The sequence below is a fragment of the Amblyomma mixtum genome, chromosome 7, assembly GCF_055824585.1.
Source record: "Amblyomma mixtum isolate Tamu chromosome 7, ASM5582458v1, whole genome shotgun sequence".
Taxonomy (NCBI): domain Eukaryota; kingdom Metazoa; phylum Arthropoda; class Arachnida; order Ixodida; family Ixodidae; genus Amblyomma; species Amblyomma mixtum.
The window spans coordinates 91,351,504-91,372,308 of record NC_143018.1 but is presented as its reverse complement, the minus strand read 5'-3'; the positions used below and the strand labels follow the sequence as shown (position 1 = coordinate 91,372,308).

General features: G+C 45.0%; 1 protein-coding gene across 3 annotated transcripts; it reads right to left on the bottom strand.

Annotated features, from left to right (window-relative positions):
• Window positions 1-7,323: 7,323 nt before the first annotated feature.
• Window positions 7,324-19,296, bottom strand: LOC149336824 (uncharacterized). Of its 3 annotated transcripts, XR_016284335.1 has the most exons (5): window positions 18,725-19,293; window positions 16,621-16,947; window positions 14,699-14,784; window positions 7,621-14,622; window positions 7,324-7,538 (listed from the first exon to the last, which is right to left on the bottom strand). XR_016284335.1 is itself a non-coding variant. In XM_089553153.1 (3 exons), the coding sequence occupies exons 1-3, from the start codon at window positions 18,876-18,878 to the stop codon at window positions 14,525-14,527; spliced, it is 579 nt and encodes a 192-aa protein (XP_089409279.1). In that variant the 5' UTR covers window positions 18,879-19,290; the 3' UTR covers window positions 12,508-14,524. The 3 variants fall into 3 exon arrangements, 1 of the variants encoding a protein (XP_089409279.1); XR_016284334.1 differs by having other exon boundaries at window positions 14,699-16,947; window positions 18,725-19,296; XM_089553153.1 differs by lacking the exons at window positions 7,324-7,538; window positions 14,699-14,784 and having other exon boundaries at window positions 12,508-14,622; window positions 18,725-19,290.
• Window positions 19,297-20,805: the final 1,509 nt, after the last annotated feature.

The window sequence follows — 20,805 nt, the reverse complement described above, 5'->3', positions numbered from 1 at the left end:
GCTTTTCTTTTATCTATTTGGTGAAGTGTTTATATTCATTAAGTAGAACGTGTGGTTCTTGGTGTATTTCTTGTAACGTTCAGCATTGGAATAAAGCCAGACAAGGCCGAAACTTGTTTTGCTTGCTCTGTCATTTCTGTAATGGTTTGTGATGAAGTGGGAGGCTTGACTTAGGCTGTCAGCATCTGCGTAGCCAGAGTGGCCCTTGGGTTTGTTTGGGAACTATGTTGGGTTATTGCAGGGTAAGTAAAACACAACACAGAGAGAAACGTAAACACTCCGGATGATCAGTTTCTTGCACTTTCTGTGTGTTACATTTTCTTAGCTTCAATTTCTAGACGCCGTGAATGCATTCCAAATTTCACAGCTGTTTTTTCTGCTGCAGCAGTTAGTAAAAACACAGACTGATAGGCAAGTTGGTATGACATAATAAGGCAAAAACAGCAGACCTGCATAAGGAAGATGCTGCGTGTTGTCTCATCTTCCTTCATCCTTGTGCAGGGTGCACTGTTTTACCCTTATTAGTAAAAGTATGTTGTACAGGGACGTTGGATGCCATGCATGCCGTAATGCGCTGCATTAACATTTGTAGCTAGAAGGGTTTCTTTTTGACATTAGCATTGTATAAGTGAATATAATTTGTGCGCATACATGAATAGCATGCTGGCTTGGCCTTATGTAGGCCACTGCATCATTACGAAGTGTATGAGGTGTCACATTAATTGCGCGCCTGCTTTTACTGCACGTTGCCAGTTTTGAGGGGAAAATCTGTTTTGTGTGGAGTCAGCAGTGACTAGGCAAGCGACCTTTAAATGCAAATAAACTTGCTCCATAGATGGGAGCTCTGTGGGGCAATGGACACACACACAAAAAAAGAGTAGCCATGACCTTTCAATATAAAGTTAAGAAGCAGCATAAACCAAACATCAACACGCCATGCATGTGACATGCTTCTCTGCATACAGTGAAGAGCTTAAAAATGCATGAAATGTAAACATGGCTTGTCTGCTTATATTTGGTTGTTCCTTTTAGAGGGAAGCATTTTCACAAATTTTTCTCTGGTTTATGGCAAACGTCTAAAGGAGTGTGGGATTTCAGTAAGGAAACATTTACAGTTGGCCACATAAGTTTGAAGTATTCAAATTAGAAGGTCTGAAAAAGCTCTGTGCCTTTTCTTTCTAGCTGCATTCTAATTTTCATTCTTCGCTTGCCATGCTGCTGAATGGGTGGGTCTGCTGGTTCCTGAATTACTGTTTTTGTAATGTGCACAGTCAGAACATATGTATATCACGAGTATGAGGCAACATATTTAAAAGCACAATGTGAAAAGATCTTGTGGATACATTTTTGAAGGTTGGCAGCTCAGTTCGCTGATATGTTTAGGTGCTTTTTATATTGTCAAGGCCCAGTAGGTATTAAAGGAGTAGAGACAACAAAATTTTAGTTCTTTCTTTCGGTTAGAATGATGCGCAGTACTTTAGAAAGACTAGACAGCTGCATGGATTGTGACAAGAGGCAATATATTTATAATTGCATTTTTTCTCTTGCACTGCTTTAGCTTAAACAACCGAACGACGACTGTGATGTCAGGGATGTGTTCAGGTCATGTGAGGCATACAAAGACAGCAGTATTGTTGCAGCTTTGTTCATTGTTATTTGCATCAACTCGTACACAAACCTGTCTAAGAGTTGGAGTCACATAAAGTGAACAGGCAGCGATTATATCTCTCTTTGCATGCCTCATGTGACCTGAACATGTATCTGACTTCAGAGCAGTCATTCGGCTGTTAAAAACCGAAACCAGATGACACGAGAAAAAAAATTAAATTGTAAATTATTTAGCTGACAAAGTTAAAATCCACATGGTGGCTTGTGTATAGCATTGCCTAGTGCATCACTGTAAAGAGAAATGTGCATCCAAAAATTTGGTTTCTCTACTCCATTAAAGATGTAGCCCATGAAATGTTTGTGGCAGACCTTTGAGTTCATCATTCTTTTATGAGTTGTGAAACTGGCTCACTAGAGTGTAGCATATCAGGAGTCAGAGTGTTACTGGAGTACTCTGACCTCATGGTGATTAAAATAGAAGAAAACTAGTTGAGTCCACAAAGAATGAGGTGCTCCTTTCAGAAGCAGAGCTGCTGTGAAGAATGTTCTATGAAAAGACAACCATCAGCTCTTTGCTACATTTCAGGTTATTATTTTCTTGAAGACCTAGTAATGGGTATTACAGAAATGATAAGAGGTATGTTACAGAAATAATTGGTACCTGCATATTAGCACGACAAGGGGTGACTAATAGAATTTTTGTAGGGGTCTATAGAATTTTGCCTCCATCGAAATGCGACCGCCACAGGCGGGATCGAACCCACGTCTTTCAGGTCAGCAGCCAAGCACCATAACCTCTGAGGCACTGCGGCGGCCAGTGATTTTCTATTACTGGCCCTCGGTACGGTGGGTTCACGGTTTTGCGGTAGAAATGTTATTGGTGTATGCCTGTTGTGCATATATTGGCTGAATATTTTTGTTCAAATTAGTGCAAAATTTGTGAGTTCTTTTTTCTCTTAGAATCCACAATTCATACTGTGGCAGGTGTTACACTTGTATGACACCTTGATAAAACTAGCCAAAAATTATCAGGTCGGCCTGTGGTGGAACCACGACGGGGACTATGTGAAGTGGACTATGGACAATCACTTCACCAGCAGCCTATGCGAGTACCTCGCCGAAACTGGTCTCCACTCCTTCTTCTAACTTTCTGTAACCTACATTCCACTCCCCCTTTTCTCAACTTATGCCTCACGGCAGACTACTCGAATAAAAAAAAAAAAAGTGTGTAGCAAACCAAGAAGGGCATGGGACAATTATAGTAATTTAGATGGAGTGGGGAAGTTGTCTATCGTTAATTTTTAGATTGCAGATATAGTAAAAGTAGACGATACCTAGGCAACATGTAAGACATAAAGCAGAGACCTGGACTTTTGGTTGCTTATAATGTGGTCAGCCGTTGCCCCGCCGCAATAGCTGAGTGGTTAGGGTGCCCGCTGCTGTTCCCAAGGACGGGTTCGATCCCAGTTGCGGCAGCTGCCTATCAGTGGAGGCGAAATGCGAGGCGCCTGTGTACTGAGTGACATCAGTGCTCGATAAAGAGCCTCATGTGGTCAAAATTAATCCGTAGCGCTGCACTATGGCGTTCCTCATAACCCATGTTGCCTTCGGACGTTAAACCCCATATTCTATACCATACCATAACTTTGACGTGTTCTGTGTGCTTTACCATTTAAGCTGCAGTAATTGCTGAGCACTTGTTGAGTTTTCATGAGTATTTTTATGTGCAAATGCACAATGTGTGACGGGGTGCATATCGACAATTACGTACGCATGGCACTCATGCTAAGACTGGCGTGCATGTGAATATTCGTGTCCATCGTGTAAATAAACGGAAGTTGCATAAATAGTGAACTAAATGTAGTGTCAAAATGTCTGTGAAGAAAAAATTCTCATGTTTGCATGTGCTGTTGAGTCATTTTGATTGTAATGGCAAGCGTGGTTACGTTCAAGATTGCAGCAATATCTCGGCACATTATGATTTTGAATGGTAAAATTTTGTCTGTCTTGCATCCGTTGCAGTTTCAAGTAAGGTGGACGCACACAGTTTCAGCATTGCTGCCAACATGATTTGTGTGAATGGCTTTATTGTACACTGTTGGGAGTAAGGCTTCTAGTCCATCCGAAGTGCTCTGATGAAAAATACCTTTTATAATGGTACTTGTGGTTTCATGTCATTAAAACTACACTCAAATAATAAATAATGTGAGTTTGAGCTGCATAAGTGAAAGTTATGTGACCGCTTTGTTCATGACAGTACATTTGGTTCGGTTCAATCCGCTACAATGATAGAAGACCGTTCTGCTTTGAAACAGCAAATTGACATGCATTCAATTAATAAGCTTGGGATGAGCAACAAGAGAGAAAGCGTACATATTGTTGACGATGCAATGTTGACCCTTAAGTGCCCCTGTTACGTTTTCAGTTTTGTTGCCTTAAATTTCTTATGGTCGCACTGAGCTACCCGATTTAGAAAACTGCCAAAAAATAATCGCACGTCCTAGTTTTAGTCAAAACCAAGGAGAAGAAAACATGCATATTTATATTTTCGTTTTATTTTTATGAATCAATTTTGTTGGCGTTTCCTTTGAATGAGTGTGTTGATTTTCGTCAACTGCATAAATGACTTTCTTATTTATGTTGCAATTTTTAACGTTTAATGCTTTTTTTTTCTAGTTTATTGCTGGTTTCGGCTATTTAGATTTACTTTTCTTTGAGGGAACGCGCGATGATGATGATGCTAGCGCTCTTACAGCGCCCCCTACAGTCAGTTAGCAAATAAGAAAAAAAAACAACATGGCGGTTGTTTACGTACGTTCGAATCGTGGTCGGCGGCTGTTGCGAGTGAAGTATTCGTCGGTGTCTCGTCTTTGTGGCGTGTGTAGTTCTTTAAATTTGCCCCTTTTTTGTTTGTGACCAGTAGACCGCCTATGGAATGCGTGTTTACCTCCCATGCGTCCCTAAAGGTGAGTGAGCAGGACGCAAGCCCGCGCCGTCCAGTACTGGCGTCCCTGATCTGGGTGTTTCCAGCTCATTCTGGAAAATATCTGTGCATATAACTCTTGTTATAATCATCACGATGCAGTGCGTGGGCTGTGATATGTCGTCACATTGACTTTCTCGTGATGCAAGGGTTGGAGAACATTGCAGCATGTCGTTTCCAGCCCGCCTTCGATCCTTCAAGACTGATCTGGACAGTACCAGTTGACGACTGTTGTGGGTGCGAGGTGGCGTAGATCTGCTAGATCACAGAGAGAAGCAATTGCCGGCAGAATAATCGCAAGACTAACCCATCTGTGGCTCGCAACCACCTCAGTGGACTGAAAAATGCTCGGGACAGAGCGAAGCAATAAAGCTGCACGGTGCGAACGCTATAGATACGTTGCTTACGTCTCATGTAGTACCTATCTGAATTAAATGTTCTGGAATGCACTGGCAGTGTGTACTTCTGCTCTTGAGACCGAGTCGTCCTTCATGGCGCAGAAAGAGTGCACTGAACGCATGTGCATACGCTGGGCGGCGCACCTTAAAAATAAAATTGTTTCCATGTTCACTGCATGTTTTCAAAGGCACATGAGTTCTAAGGTAATCCTCTGAGTTCTCGTTCTGCTGGTATAGTCATATTTGGTCTTTGCAATCAATGACTCTGTGCCCACATACTGTCAAAAAGCAAGATTTGTCAGATCTTTCTCAGCCAGAGATGATGTGCTGGCATGCATAAATTGATATATAGCATCGTAATAGTGTGACACTGAACACTTTATTAAGATGTAATAGCAAGTAATTTCGATGTTTGTGTAAGCCAGTGTATTTGCCTTCATTGAAAAAGATATTCAAGAAAGTGTTTTGGTGTTCGTATGAGGCGGGACAGAACTTGTCTATACAAAGTATGTGATAGCCAAGTGCTCAGGGCCAAATGTCACCTATCACTGCCTCTCGCTGGGGCAGGTGGCTCTCTGGAATTCTTTACTTCAGCATACTGCAAAACTAAAATATGTGAAGAGCTGCGCTCAAATTTCGCTTTACCGACTGTAGTTATTGGCTGTTGATTTTTTTTTTTTTGCACGTGGTTTACTGCTGATACAATAACACACATGGCTCAGTCTGTGCATTGTAATGCGTGCTACTTACTGCATGCAATGCTTCAAAAGCAAGGGTTTGGGCAAGTTGTTTGTTCTAGTTAAGGTTGGTCGCCGAACAGAAAGGGACGACACGGGAACCAGACACACAGCACCGACTGTCGAGATTTCTGTCAGTGCTGTGTGTCCGGTTCTCATGTTCATGCTGTCTTTATTTCTTTGCAATGTGACCAACCTTAGCTTCAAAAGCAGTCTTCGCACTATGTATAGGGAGGGTGCACATGCACTGCTGATTGCAACCAGCCACATTGACATGCTGCACAGAGAGGGCCTGGTAATAAGCGTGTCCATTTTGTGCTCGTGTCTGTGTATGGCACCTGGTGCTAACTGCTCGCTATACTGCACATTTCAATTTAGGTGCCAAATGTACTTCCTTGTGATGCAGTGTGTGCACACCAGGGAATGATCTCGCATTTTGCATGGTACAGCGAGTACTATTTTCCTTAACATGTAACAAACTGTAGCTGTCTTTCAAAAATATCATTTTAGTGCATCAGCATCAGAACCCCCCATGTTGGAATAATCCGTCGGTCTGAAGCCTCAGGTGACAGAGTGGAGGGAGTGAAATCCACCTTCACGAAATTGCAGGGAAGAGGGAAGAAGAGAGGGCGGGAGGAGGCGGTTGGCAAGCGGTTGCAAATCTGAGTCGAAGGGTGGAGTGGATGTGTCAGTGATGGATGGGATTTCATCGGGTGAGTGGAGTGGGGGTGTCACGTAGTGATTGATGGTACCCATTCGTACAGTCTTACCCTGTCAGTGGCTGCTCGGTCCGGCAGGAACATAATGCTAACTTTGGCTTACGAGGTTTAACGTCCCAAAGCGACTCAGGCTATGAGGGACGCCACAGTGGAGGGATCCAGTAATTTCGACCAACAGTGGCCCTTAACGTGCTCCGACATCGCACAGCATCTGGGCCTGTTGTGTGTCACCATCGGAATACAACTGCCGCAGGCGGGGTCATACCAGCGTCTAATGGAATTTGTTTAATTTTGTCGTTACACTCACAGTAAGATTAGTCTTTCCCAAGTACAAGTTGTATTTAATGTCAGAGTCCAAGGAAGGGCAGCTTTCCAAAGCCACAGCTGGGCTTGTACAGCGTAATTAAGCAGCATTAACATCCTTTAGAATCTATTAACGTGTTTGTACTATGATTACACAATGGACACAGTATTTATCAAGGCAAACAATGGCAGCGTATATATGCCTGCAAATGTTTAAATCAAGAATAGTATCTGCTAGCTTATTAAAAATATATCATTTATAAAATGACCGTCCAACTTCTCAGAAGTACCAAATCTGTGGAGAAATACAAATTGCAGATTGCCAGTATGCCTAGGAAAATACATTTTGACTGTCAAAAAAGGATTAGGAGCACTTTATTATTAACTACGCGAGGATTGTGGAAAGATGGGTCGGGTCACACCCAATAGTGCAAAACATGAACCCTTGGAAAAGATGCGAAGTTGTGGCGCCTATGCACTCATATGCTGTGCATAATGGGCTGCCTTGCATTACCATAACCTGTCCAGGTAGACTGCCACAAGTCAATAAAAATCTCCGATATATACAACCACAGTTTTCAGTTAGGTAGACATTTTATTTGTGACATTCTTAATCTAGCTGGCAGGCTATCAACAGCCCGAGGTGAATGTGACGTGCAGGATGAAACGGGTGCCATATGTGGATACTGGAGTAAATGTGATGTGATGAGCCTTGGGAGCATTCCTCTTCACATGGCGCCAGGCAGTCTTGCGGCCACATAATACAGCTGACAGTGCTTCATTCTGTAACCTGTAATACTGCAGTTACTTGCATCATGGATGCAGTTTCTTGTGGGAAAAAATTAAAATGGTAAGTTTGGTGCATTTATTACATGGTGTAAAACATGGTGTGGTCAGTTGAACTTTCCCCAGATTTTGATGATTGATGTAGGGAAAGCATTTATTATGCAAATGCATCCATTATTTAAGTAAATATGGTGTACAAAAACGTGGAATGGAAACAGAAATCAGCATCTGCAGGATTGAAACAAATTCCTAACAACTTTGGCACAGCACCATACCCATGACTGCCAAGCCACATTTTAGCCCCTAGCCTTTCACTCTACACTGTCCTTAATCTGTTCATTCCCAATGGGCCAGACATGAGGCCGTATGGCACTCGGGTATCCGTATCTGCCTATATGGACATGCCACGTTGTCTACTACACAGCTTTTTAAACACTTGTAGCAACAGTGTCAGTTTTCTCAGAAGCATGAAACTTTGTTACGATTAGTTTTATGACACACCCAGCACATTAACAGGCATTCTAGCCAAATTATAATTTCGTTGCAGTTGGGCTTTGAAGCATTTTTCATTAATGAGTAAAAAGGAAATGACATTAACTGGGCACTATATGTTTCATCTAAGCTGCCTTCTCGACAAATAGGGGCATTTTAGAATTTCTAGGCAACAAAGTTGGCACAGTGTTCCCATCTCACAACAGAAGGCTCATTGCTTGGAAGGCTGGTGGAGAGACACTGTGTAAGAGCCAAGCAAGTTCATTTATGAAGTGCTTTATCATGTGAGGGAAGGCTATTCACGGCTGTTTACCATGGCAATATAAGTTCGTGTCACAAATTGCACCAGCAATGTTCTGAAAAATGAGTAATACTGTTTTTCTGTTGCAGCAGTATTCTCTTTGCAAAATAAGATGAATAGTAGTTTTGCGCTGCAGCTTTCAGTGTGCAAGATGACAGCTACGGCTTAGCCTTTTGTCAAGAATACTTTTTCTCATATGCATTGCAGAACTGTGGAACCACATAGTTAGATTCCCTCTTGATCTCGTAGAGGGAAATTGGGTTAAAGATGATTGTTGTAGGATTCTTGACGTCTTGAAGATTCGTTTTGCTCAATCACATTGCAAGAGGACACTTCTGGAGAGGTTAAACTTTTATAACAATTAAAAGCACAAAGGAGGATACAAGCAAGGAGAAAACATATTTACACTTGACTGGCTCGCAGTTCTAGGTGACGAAACCAGCCCTCGGTCCTGCCGAAGCAGCGGGTTTTAAATCCTATGTCCCCGCCCTCGGTGGGAGAATAACCAATCAAGTAATATACAAACATCCACCCAATAACCTATTGGGGAAAGGAAAATACCACCAATCGGCAGTTGGGGAAAGAAGGTAACTCATCGCGACACTGTACACATATGCACACTTTCCACCATCACGATTTCGGATAATTATGCTTTCCCGCTGCGAGCTTCGCGAACACTCGCTTTCCCAACGTCCGGTTGCCGCCAAGTTCGAGGAACGCCATTTCAACTCATCTGTTTCTCGTCGTCGCTCCTCATGCCTGCAGCTAGCGTGACAATATGTCAAAGCATGCCGCTGCAGACATGGTACAAAGAGCCACGCACTGTGGCGCGGGTCAGCCTCGCCGGACACACGTGCACACAGGATGCCGCCTAACGACTCAGTCCATGAGGGGAGTTTGAAGTCTCCTGTAATCCCCCGCCATTCGGCGCCTCCCTTCTCCCGCTGGGTTCACTGACCCCTTTCTGTGCGGTTGTGCGGAGGGCCCAAGAAAAGCACATAATGGGCATTCCACTACGCGACCGGATGCAGTAAACAAACTACAGCACCGCGAACTTCACTCCTCCCAACCAAGAATGTCACACGGACACTTGTTGTCAGTGGGACATTAAAGTTCAGCCACGGTGTCCAACAACAAAAGTACATACACACGCACACACACGTACGTCGGCTGTCCGGTCAGTCCACCAACACGCACACATGCGCGGCTGTCCGGTCAGTACACCAGCACGCACACATGCGCGCACACAGCGGATATTTCAACCCGCACACACAAGGCTGGAGACCAATCTGCACATTCCAGAATTCACCATGTCAGATCGTTGCCCCAAACTGGCAGAAATTACTTCTAGCCGCCTACATCTCGAAACAAAACTTGTTTCTTTTGGGCTTTGTCCAGAAGACTGGTCCAAAATTCCGAATTATCCGGGAAAACACCGGTTCTAAAGGCTGCCGCCACCGTCGGAGCAATAGAGCTCACCTGCTCCCCGCGGGCTACGAAGATTGCTGCTGCCCTCGCGTCTGCATTCTCCACTTCTTTCAATTTTACAGTTCGCTCAGGCCTCTCATCGGCTATTTCGCATGCAGTTTTGCAACGAGATTCAAGTAGCCCTAGCTCTTCGTACAACTGCCCAGAGACGTTCGCTTCAAAGACAATCGTGCCGTCACGCCTTTTCTGACAACTGCCTTCACCAGCTTGCTGCCGCACTTCTGGCAATGAAACATACTGTGTCTCCTCCACGCTGATACCCACAGGGACAGATGCATTATCCCAATCCTGCAGTTCCTTATCAGCTTCGAAAACCATTGCAGCGAACAAACACGCATTCCTTCCTTTCTCGGCATCAAATGCAGCCTCATCGCTCGTTGATAGCTCACAATCTGCTGCAGAAACTTTTGCAGCTACCGAATTGGCCTCAAGCTCTACCGGCGTCTCATATTTGTCTCGAATTTTGAAAGGCTTTTCCAAATCAGCTCTCTCAATTTCTTGATGTAGCCGCTCTCTTTCTGTCTGCTCTAACAGCGAGTGCGTCTCAGGTGTTACCAACTTCGCTACACCATCATCTACATCTGCTGCCACTGCGCAGAGTGTCAGCTCCGGCTGGCTAACCGATTCATCTTTGGCAGCCAGGTTACCTTCGCCTTTCGTTACAGCTGCCCCAGAGTTTGCGCCAACCTGTTCTGGCTCAATACTGAACTCCTGTTCACAAACAAAACACTCGTGTGCCTCCTGGGTCTCCTCTGTCTCAGCTTGCTCTGACAAGCAGCGCTTCAAAGGCGCGACTAACGCCCCTATGCCCTCAGCCATCTCTCCTGGCACGGCACACACGGTTGGGCCCTGCTGCCTAACCGCTGCAGCTTTCACACCTATAGCCACTGGCACACAGGTCATTCTCGATACGGGAACATGCTGTTCTCGCTTCGATTTCGGACAGTCAATCATTAGATGCCCAAATTCCATGCAGTGAAAACATTGAACTGCAGCGAATAACATCTCGCTACCAGCTTTCGTTCCCTGTCCTACTTTCAACTGCATCTGTGCGAGCTTTATCTTTTCTCGCTCAATTATGAGTTTCAAATTCTCAATTTCAAGCAGCTTTTCTGCCTCCTCAATCTCCAAACATCGCATCTTGCCCTCCCAATTATACCGTACGGCAGCCATCTCCCTTTTCCGTGCTATCATTTATAGCACGAAAACACTACACCGACATGGTGAATTCGGAGGAAGCAGAAAGGTCTCCTACCTCGCAGGTTGCTTTCCTCTGCCACGGTAGTCACGTCGCCCTGAGTGACGACAGCGGGCTCCTTGATGCGGATGAGTTGAGTTGAGCCCCGGCTCTCACAGCAGCTCGCTGACTTGTCCTGCCTCGTTTGACTTGCTGGTCTCCTGGTTCTTCTCTTGAACCTCAACGGGGACGCCTGGTTCCTTCCGCAGCTCACGGACTAGGCACCTCCACGACACGTCGGTCGCCTGGCTCCTTCAGCTCCTCGCCGACTTGAGCCTCCTACGTCCCGTTGACAATGACCAGCAGTCTCATGAAGCTTTCAACGTCGCTCTATGACGTTGACGTTCCTCCTTTAGGACGTACCGCTCTGCAGCTTGTCCACCGACTTGATCCTCCGCCCCTCCGTCAGATACCTCGAGCAGGAAGACATAGCAAATCCTGTCGCGACTGCGCCAGTTGGATTCTTTCTCAACTGTCAGATACCTCGAGCGGAGAGGTTAATGCTTAATAACAATTAAAAGCACAAAGGAAGATACAAGCAAGGAGAGAACATATTTACACTTGACTGGCTCGCAGTTCTAGGTGACGAAACCAGCCCTCGGTCCTGCCGAAGCAGCGGGTTTTAAATCCTATGTCCCCGCCCTCGGTGGGAGAATAACCAATCAAGTAATATACAAACATCCACCCAATAACCTATTGGGGAAAGGAAAATACCACCAATCGGCAGTTGGGGAAAGAAGGTAACTCATCGCGACACTGTACACATATGCACACTTTCCACCATCACGATTTCGGATAATTATGCTTTCCCGCTGCGAGCTTCGCGAACACTCGCTTTCCCAACGTCCGGTTGCCGCCAAGTTCGAGGAACGCCATTTCAACTCATCTGTTTCTCGTCGTCGCTCCTCATGCCTGCAGCTAGCGTGACAATATGTCAAAGCATGCCGCTGCAGACATGGTACAAAGAGCCACGCACTGTGGCGCGGGTCAGCCTCGCCGGACACACGTGCACACAGGATGCCGCCTAACGACTCAGTCCATGAGGGGAGTTTGAAGTCTCCTGTAATCCCCCGCCATTCGGCGCCTCCCTTCTCCCGCTGGGTTCACTGACCCCTTTCTGTGCGGTTGTGCGGAGGGCCCAAGAAAAGCACATAATGGGCATTCCACTACGCGACCGGATGCAGTAAACAAACTACAGCACCGCGAACTTCACTCACATATTGTCAACTGTCCTAAAAGGCAAGGTGTGTTGCTGGGCGAGTTGGTCGGGGTACATCTTGAGAAAAACAGCACTTGCAGACAAAGGAAACGAGAAGGACACACAACTGCGCTGTTTTTTTTTGTGTGTGTCCTTGTTCTGGTCCTTTGTCTGCAAGCGCTGTTTTTCTCAAGATGTCCTAAAAGGGCGGTGCACTGTGACAGCACGACGCAACAAAGAGGAATGCAGCATGGAGCGACACTTCATACTAATTTTATTGAAGAGCGCATGCCTCTATGAGTGCATCACATGCAGACAAAATGAAATCAAGCAGGGATGACGAAGAAATAAAATTATAGTGAATGCAAGGCAGGTATGAACAAGAAAATGAGTGCACTAATTTCCCAAAGATGAAAAATGTTTGCCAATTGTCAGAAGTTCTCTGTTGAGCAGTGCCAGAGAGGGCGTACTCACACAAGCAGATTCTGAGTAGGGAATGAGGGGCCTGAAATATCTCAATTTCTTAATTGTCGGGTTTAACATTCGGGAGCGGCACATGGGCTATGAGGGACACCATAATGGAGGTCTCTGGATTAATTTACACCACCTGGGGCCCTTTAATGCACGCTGACTTTGCACAGCACATGGCCATCTTTGTATTTTGCCTCCACTGAAATGTGGCCGCTATGGCCGGATCAAACACACAGCCTTCGTGTAAGCAGTCTAAGAACGCCAGAGCCACTGAGGCGCCGTGGCGGGATGAGTTCTCCATTCCTAGGAGGAAAGTTTCGGGAAAAAGGAATGACTAGAAAAGAAATACCAGAGGCCTGTAGTGCACCCTCAATGGTGCTGCTTGATATGGGATATGATGGCGCACCTTTCTCATGACCATGTGGGCTTCAAGAAAATTAGCAAATGGCACTCCTCTTCCCTGCTGTGTCTTGAGCTTGCTATGCTAAAGCACTTTGTCAGAATAGCCTGCCAACTAGCTCATAACATAATCCTAATCCCTCACCTGAAATCTGCCATCTTCAGCTGGCAGGGCCTACAAATGCCAGCACAGTCAAATGCTACTTTCTGGCTGCTCTGCATCTGACACGAGTGTAGCTCCATTATAGCAACAGCATGCACGTGCTTGCACATGTGCACATGCGTTGCATGGTCAACACGTACTTGTGTACATGTTGTGGCAAGCCTCGCACTGCTCACAATGAAGCTCACAGCCACTGCACGATTTGCTAGTTCTTTCCACTGTGTGCTTGAAGTTCACCAAACTTTGTGACTTTACATGCCACTGGCCATCTCCCACTCTCTCAGTACTGGACTTAGAAAGCTCAATCCCCACTTTATGTTTCCTAAATAGGGCAGATTTGCGGTGGTCTGCTCCTCCTTTGACACCTGTTGTAAAGTTTTTCGGATGTGAAATTGAAGAGTACTTTGATTAATGTATCCAATCACCCATTTACCTTGCCACCAAAGTGAGAGTACTTCAGTGCCTTGACTCCAAGTGATTATTTGTTGTTAATCCAATGTACTGCCGATAGCAGTAAGCCCACTGACATGCCCTCTTTGCGTATGTTTTCTCAAAATTTCTGACAAAGCCAAAGGCAATTAAGCTGATGCTCTTTGGAGTGGATACCAAGAAGTGCAGGGAGCAACTGTTGAGACTCAGTCTCATCTGTCCACTTCATCAGAATGTGCAGCATGTCCCTTGTTGTACTCCTGCAGTCCTTGTTTGTGACTGTATTCAGGTGCGTGCTCCAGTTGTGTAGCACCTGCCAGCTGCAAAGCAGTCGACTCCTCAAGGGACCCATCACCTGCTCCCATGCACTGCCATAAACAGGGGCATCATCAGACATAAATGCCTGACATGGTATTGTGTTTTTTTCTTTGATGGCCTCGAAAAACCTCACCACAGTGCCCGTGTTCACCCTTTTTGAAATCAAGTAGGCACACGGGATACCAAAGGCATCTTGAGAAATTGTGAGCAGGGTTGTCAGTTGGAGTTAGTACTTATTTATGCCATGGGTGGAGTCAGTGCACAGTTTCGCTGCCCCCAATTCATAAAGGAGCTCTCGTTGTGGGAACATCATTAATGCTAGCTCAAAGTCACCATCATGACTGTTGGGGTCACCCTTCTTCCTGTGATACAACAGTGGCGACTCATTTTTTGCCCTCATTTTTTCGACCCATAATTCAACACTCTTAAAATCGTCTGGATCTCTCTGCTCTGTTTTTCCAATCCTAAACTTATCTGCAATGTTACGGAGGTCCTTAGTGGTCACAAGTTGCATCCGTGGGCTTGATCCACTTGTACCTGCTCGGATGTTTGTGCACGATGGTTTTTTCTGGCATTCCTTCTGCTAACCGGCCTGAAAATGGTACAGAAAAAAACTGTTAACATCTCTGGTTCATCTGCCTACAGCCATGTAATAAAGTGACAAATACTTCTGGTCGGATTCCTTCGTCTTCCACTTTGTTCCTTTTCGCAGGTGACACACAGTTCATCTTACTTTCATTTCACTTTTGTGGCACTGCAAAGCACACAACAAAATGGTTGTTTCAAAGCCAGATGGACTTTATTTTTATGAGCTTGAGTGTTTAAACTTGCATACTGCAATGCAAAACAGGGAAGTTATATACAGCGTGTTATAAATGCGGAATATAACAGCACTGAAAATGTGGACAAGAAAAGAATAAGGACATGTGCTTCTCATCCTGTCCCATTTCATTCTGCATATTCAAAAAATGCACCGATTCGCCTGACAGCAACCTTTAAAGGAGTAGAGACACCAAATTTTTGAACGCGAACTTTGTTTCTTTGGACTTGTGCACAAGACAATAGTGTGCACGAGTCACAATGTAGAATTCACTTACGCCAGGTGAATAATTTCTAAGTGAATATTTTTCTCATGCTGTTTCAGTTTCAACACCTGAATGACTGCTGCTAAATCAGAGACAATTGGAGGGCATGCCAGTCATACATAAACTGAAATATAAATGCTGCTTGTTCATTTTTTTTTTTTTTGCGATTTCAACTTTTGTGCAGGCTTGTGTTTTATGTTAGTGGTTTTTGAGGAAAGGAAATGGTGCAGTAACTGCCTCAACCATGTCATGAAGGAAAGAAGGAGTGAAAGAAGCAAGAGAGAAAGAGGTGCTGTAGTGGAGGGCTCCGTAATAATTTCGACCGCCTGGGGATCTTTGGGCACTGACACTGCGCAGCACGTGGGCACCTCTTGCCTCCATCGAAACTCAGCTGCCGCAGCCGGGTTCTAACCCGGGTACTCCAGCTTAGTAGCTGAACACTCAAACCACAGCCGTTCCTGCGAGAGTTACTGATGAAGTGCCAAAACAGCCGAATAATTCTAATTAATGAAAGTTCACTGCAGACGATCTGTCTTATGAGAAAAAACATGGCCCTTATACAACCATTAGACTGGTGGCGTTGCTTTGATCAGCAACAAAATGCCTACGCTTTTGACAGGCAGCCAAAAAAAGAGGCTAGCATCGAGTGCAACTGTCAGTCATTCAAGACACGTTTCATAGAGCTCAAGCCGACTTCTTACGGATGAAGTTCAACGTCAGCCGATTGAGCGACAGACCTAGGATAGTCAATGAAACCAGCAGAAAAACAAAAGAACAGACATTGGAGTAGTTCAGTGCTAGACGACATTCCTAATTATGTTCAGTTTGAAAGACTGGACCCCTTCCACAAAGCATCTCTAAACTAAACGGCATGAAGTTCGTACAGACTGTGCTGTGCATGCAATGTGCCGTGGATCAATTGTTTTTCACCCTTCGATGCGACCAAGTAGGCTCAAGTGAATTGCACTACAGTCAAATACAACTCGAGAACGAAGTGGCAGATGGCCCTTAAAGAAGACCCCCCCAGTCAATGGCGTCAGCTGATTTTCATCAGTTAACCCAATTAAAGCCATAACTAATCCCCTTTCATCTGCCACCCTCCTGCAGTGCTACCCCCTAGGATTAACCATGACATCATGAGAATCGGTCGACGCCATTGGATGGCAGGCTTCCTTTGAGGGGCATTGGCCACTGGGTTCTTAAGCTGTGCCCTACTATAACTTCTTCCGCCCCCTCGTTTTGTGGGACATGCCTTCTCCCACTTTACAATAGGCATTTTCGTGTTGTCCCACCTCTTTTGTGCCATAGATGCATCGCAGAAGAATAAAAATCATTGAAATGATCACTCGAGTTAATGAGCAATATCTTCCCCCTAAAATACATTTCTATTGCACTTTCGTCTCCCATTTATGAAAGGTTGGTGGAGTGTAGCTTCTAAACGTTTTCACATTCCGGTACAGTCAACACAGCATGCACAAATGCTTTGTACAAGAGGAGTGGCTAACCTGCAAGCCCTCTGGCATCATCCTGGGACAGCCTTTGGTGGCAGGCCTCATTGAAGTGTCCGTAGTGTTTCTTTTGAAACACTACATATACCTTGCCCTCTTTCTCCATGACCTCTAGAGTAGCAAAGCAGTGCTTGCTGATTTTGCAGCTTCCTTGCCCCTTTTCCTGCCTTTGGCGCTGTTCTATAGGAAGCTCTTCGTACGAGCCGGAATGGTGGCAGTGCAGGTAGCGTTTAAAAACCCTTGGTGCACATTCCTTCTTTCCTGTAGAAGCTATAAAATGGCAGCAAGTTTTGCTTTCTTCTCCGTCTTTCCAGGCGCAAAATCCTGAAACAGAAAGATTGTAAACATAACTAAGCACTCCACATAGTATTAGTTAATTATTAGTGTGAAAGCACAATTCCGAACGGTAAACCCCGAGCAAGATCCTGCGATGTGTATGTGGGTTTGTGCCAAGAGCATAGCAACGGCGACATAGCAACCACAGCCTCACAGCAGCATTGCAACATAGTTATGACACGATGCCAACATATGATGTTAAGTCCATGACCACTCATGACTAAAAAGAAATTTTTAAAAATTGAGGCGTGAACAAAGGTGGGCTCCATTTTGATAAAAACGTGTACACAATGATAGCACATGAATAACGGCATAAGGCATCCTTAGAAAGCCAACAGTAAAGTAACAAGACAAGGCAATGTTCATGAAATTCTGCTTTTGCACGTTTATAAAATTTCGGCAAAACTTCTCTGTCAATTTTTTGTGTATCACACTACTTTCATTTTTTGAAAAGCAAGGCCAAATTAAAGTTTGTACTTTTTACATACACTAATGAAAAATGCATGTGCTATGGAGTGGGCACATATGCAGTACTCTCGCACTACTACTGGCGCTCTGCCTCTGCCAAGTGCGCATGACAATCACAGATTTAGCTTCACATTTTTAGCCTTTTGCCTGCAGTGCAGAACTGCATTTCCCAGCTTTTTTATTGTTAAAAATTTATCAGTCATTCGCTTACTGTTTTTTCCTGCTATAGCGCATGGGGAACAATTTTTGGAGAAAATTATTAAGTTCAGGTTAAGTTATTACACGGACTGTTACATGGAAGTATTTCAATTTTACTACACCCTGCAAAAACTCATTCCTGCACAGCAACCTTTTACATGGCCCTGTCCTTTGACCACAAATTCAGGTCAGCGCTGTTGACTTCTAAAGGCAGAACAATGCTGGGCATTCTTCCTACACACTTCTGCATGTTGCACTTGCCATGGCTTCAGCGCTGCTAAGCCAGTGCATGCCGCGACAATGTTGTGTGTCCTGTCGAGACATTGCAGATGCCTGCAACAAAGCATAAGCAAGGCCTGTAGCAGCGAGTCTGCTGCAAGGACCAGTTTTTTTCCTGCAGTGGCCACTTTAAATATGAAAGAGAGTGCACTGCTTGTCACTTTGCTTATGGAGGAGCTAGGACACCAAAAAAAATTTCTGCAGACACACATAAGACTGCTTACCAGCGAGAATGCCAAAGCATTAAAGTGCACAGTCATGCTATGTTGCAGAATGACGAGTCATGAGTGCAAGGCATGACTACGCAACTTTGTACAAACTCTGCACACCTTATGTTACTAGTAAAGTGCTGAGTCATGCTACACTTCAGAATGATTAGGAGTCAAAACTATGACTACCTAAACTTTGTACAAACTATACACCTTACATTACAAATAAGTGCAAAATGACTATGACAAGTCATGGCTTTCAAAGGTTATAGTACGTTACGTTTCACATTTCACTCGAATGCCCGCAAAGGCTACCTCTGCAGATCTGTCGCACTAGACCAAGCCCATTGAAATCTTCATGGTTCCTTTAAAAAACGTGCATGTCATCGCTGTTTTTGTGCACAAAACCACGTGCAAGTTTCCCCAGGTGAGTGTAAGCCCGTAAATAAAAAAAAAGAACGCGCTTTGTGTTTACAAACTTAAAATGCGCGCACTCAAAAAGTCAATAAACTGAAACTTTTCAATCGGTAATCTAAGCGCGCGACTGCATCCCGCTTTGGCCCTTTATTGCTTTAATCACAAAGTGCGTGCATGCAGACTTCGTTTCTTACCTTTATTAGAGTCGAAGACTAGATTCTCCACCTCTTCCTCGAAGTCGTGGTGCCGTCGCAGGTCACGAAGGGCGACAAAATGCTTCGGACGTAAGTCGCACAAGAACGGCCGTGCCTTATTACATGTTGTGTTGTGACTGGGAGAAGGATGCATGGGCCTGCCTACTGGCTGGAGCCGAGCCGCTGCCGCGTGCAGATAGAGGAGAGATCAGAGGAAAGAGAAAAAGAAAAGATGCGTCGCAGCAACAACCGCGTCCTTCCCCATGAATATCCTTGATGGGTGTTTTTAAATTACTAGTATTGAAGAACGCCTTGTCGCAAACCGCTGAAGCAACGCCATCGCACGTGCCCGTCTCCATGCTCAAGGCAAAAAAATAAAAAAAAAGCAAGCGAGCAAGAAATGCACCTTGGGATACCTTGGGATATTGAGCAAGGATTTTCAAGAAGAGTTGAGATTTTCCCTGTCGGTTGAAGCGCAGTGTTCCCCAAAAGTCCCCACAGAGTGACGTAGAGTAGAGCAGTGACGTCTGTTCTCGGTTGGCCAATCGCAACGAGGATCACCTTCCTCTGAATACGCCCTCCGGAACATGCCCGAGCCAAAGAGAGCGATGAGATGACGGGAATCGGTCCGCGGAGGGCGTATTCAGAGGAAGGTGATCCTCGTTGCGATTGGCCAACCGAGAACAGACGTCACTGCTCTACTCTACGTCACTCTGTGGGGACTTTTGGGGAACACTGCGCTTCAACCGACAGGGAAAATCTCAACTCTTCTTGAAAATCCTTGCTCAATATCCCAAGGTATCCCAAGGTGCATTTCTTGCTCGCTTGCTTTTTTTTTATTTTTTTGCCTTGAGCATGGAGACGGGCACGTGCGATGGCGTTGCTTCAGCGGTTTGCGACAAGGCGTTCTTCAATACTAGTAATTTAAAAACACCCATCAAGGATATTCATGGGGAAGGACGCGGTTGTTGCTGCGACGCATCTTTTCTTTTTCTCTTTCCTCTGATCTCTCCTCTATCTGCACGCGGCAGCGGCTCGGCTCCAGCCAGTAGGCAGGCCCATGCATCCTTCTCCCAGTCACAACACAACATGTAATAAGGCACGGCCGTTCTTGTGCGACTTACGTCCGAAGCATTTTGTCGCCCTTCGTGACCTGCGACGGCACCACGACTTCGAGGAAGAGGTGGAGAATCTAGTCTTCGACTCTAATAAAGGTAAGAAACGAAGTCTGCATGCACGCACTTTGTGATTAAAGCAATAAAGGGCCAAAGCGGGATGCAGTCGCGCGCTTAGATTACCGATTGAAAAGTTTCAGTTTATTGACTTTTTGAGTGCGCGCATTTTAAGTTTGTAAACACAAAGCGCGTTCTTTTTTTTTATTTACGGGCTTACACTCACCTGGGGAAACTTGCACGTGGTTTTGTGCACAAAAACAGCGATGACATGCACGTTTTTTAAAGGAACCATGAAGATTTCAATGGGCTTGGTCTAGTGCGACAGATCTGCAGAGGTAGCCTTTGCGGGCATTCGAGTGAAATGTGAAACGTAACGTACTATAACCTTTGAAAGCCATGACTTGTCATAGTCATTTTGCACTTATTTGTAATGTAAGGTGTATAGTTTGTACAAAGTTTAGGTAGTCATAGTTTTGACTCCTAATCATTCTGAAGTGTAGCATGACTCAGCACTTTACTAGTAACATAAGGTGTGCAGAGTTTGTACAAAGTTGCGTAGTCATGCCTTGCACTCATGACTCGTCATTCTGCAACATAGCATGACTGTGCACTTTAATGCTTTGGCATTCTCGCTGGTAAGCAGTCTTATGTGTGTCTGCAGAAATTTTTTTTGGTGTCCTAGCTCCTCCATAAGCAAAGTGACAAGCAGTGCACTCTCTTTCATATTTAAAGTGGCCACTGCAGGAAAAAAACTGGTCCTTGCAGCAGACTCGCTGCTACAGGCCTTGCTTATGCTTTGTTGCAGGCATCTGCAATGTCTCGACAGGACACACAACATTGTCGCGGCATGCACTGGCTTAGCAGCGCTGAAGCCATGGCAAGTGCAACATGCAGAAGTGTGTAGGA

Bases quoted from the DNA above. Each gene is read 5' to 3' on its own strand.
- LOC149336824 (XM_089553153.1), bottom strand. From the start codon at position 18,878: ATGCATCCTTCTCCCAGTCACAACACAACATGTAATAAGGCACGGCCG. The intron at 16,948-18,724 runs GTAAGAAACGAA...TTTCTGTTTCAG, and splicing joins AGTCTTCGACTCTAATAAAG to GATTTTGCGCCTGGAAAGAC. The intron at 14,623-16,620 runs GTTAGCCACTCC...TACCATTTTCAG, and splicing joins TGATGCCAGAGGGCTTGCAG to GCCGGTTAGCAGAAGGAATG.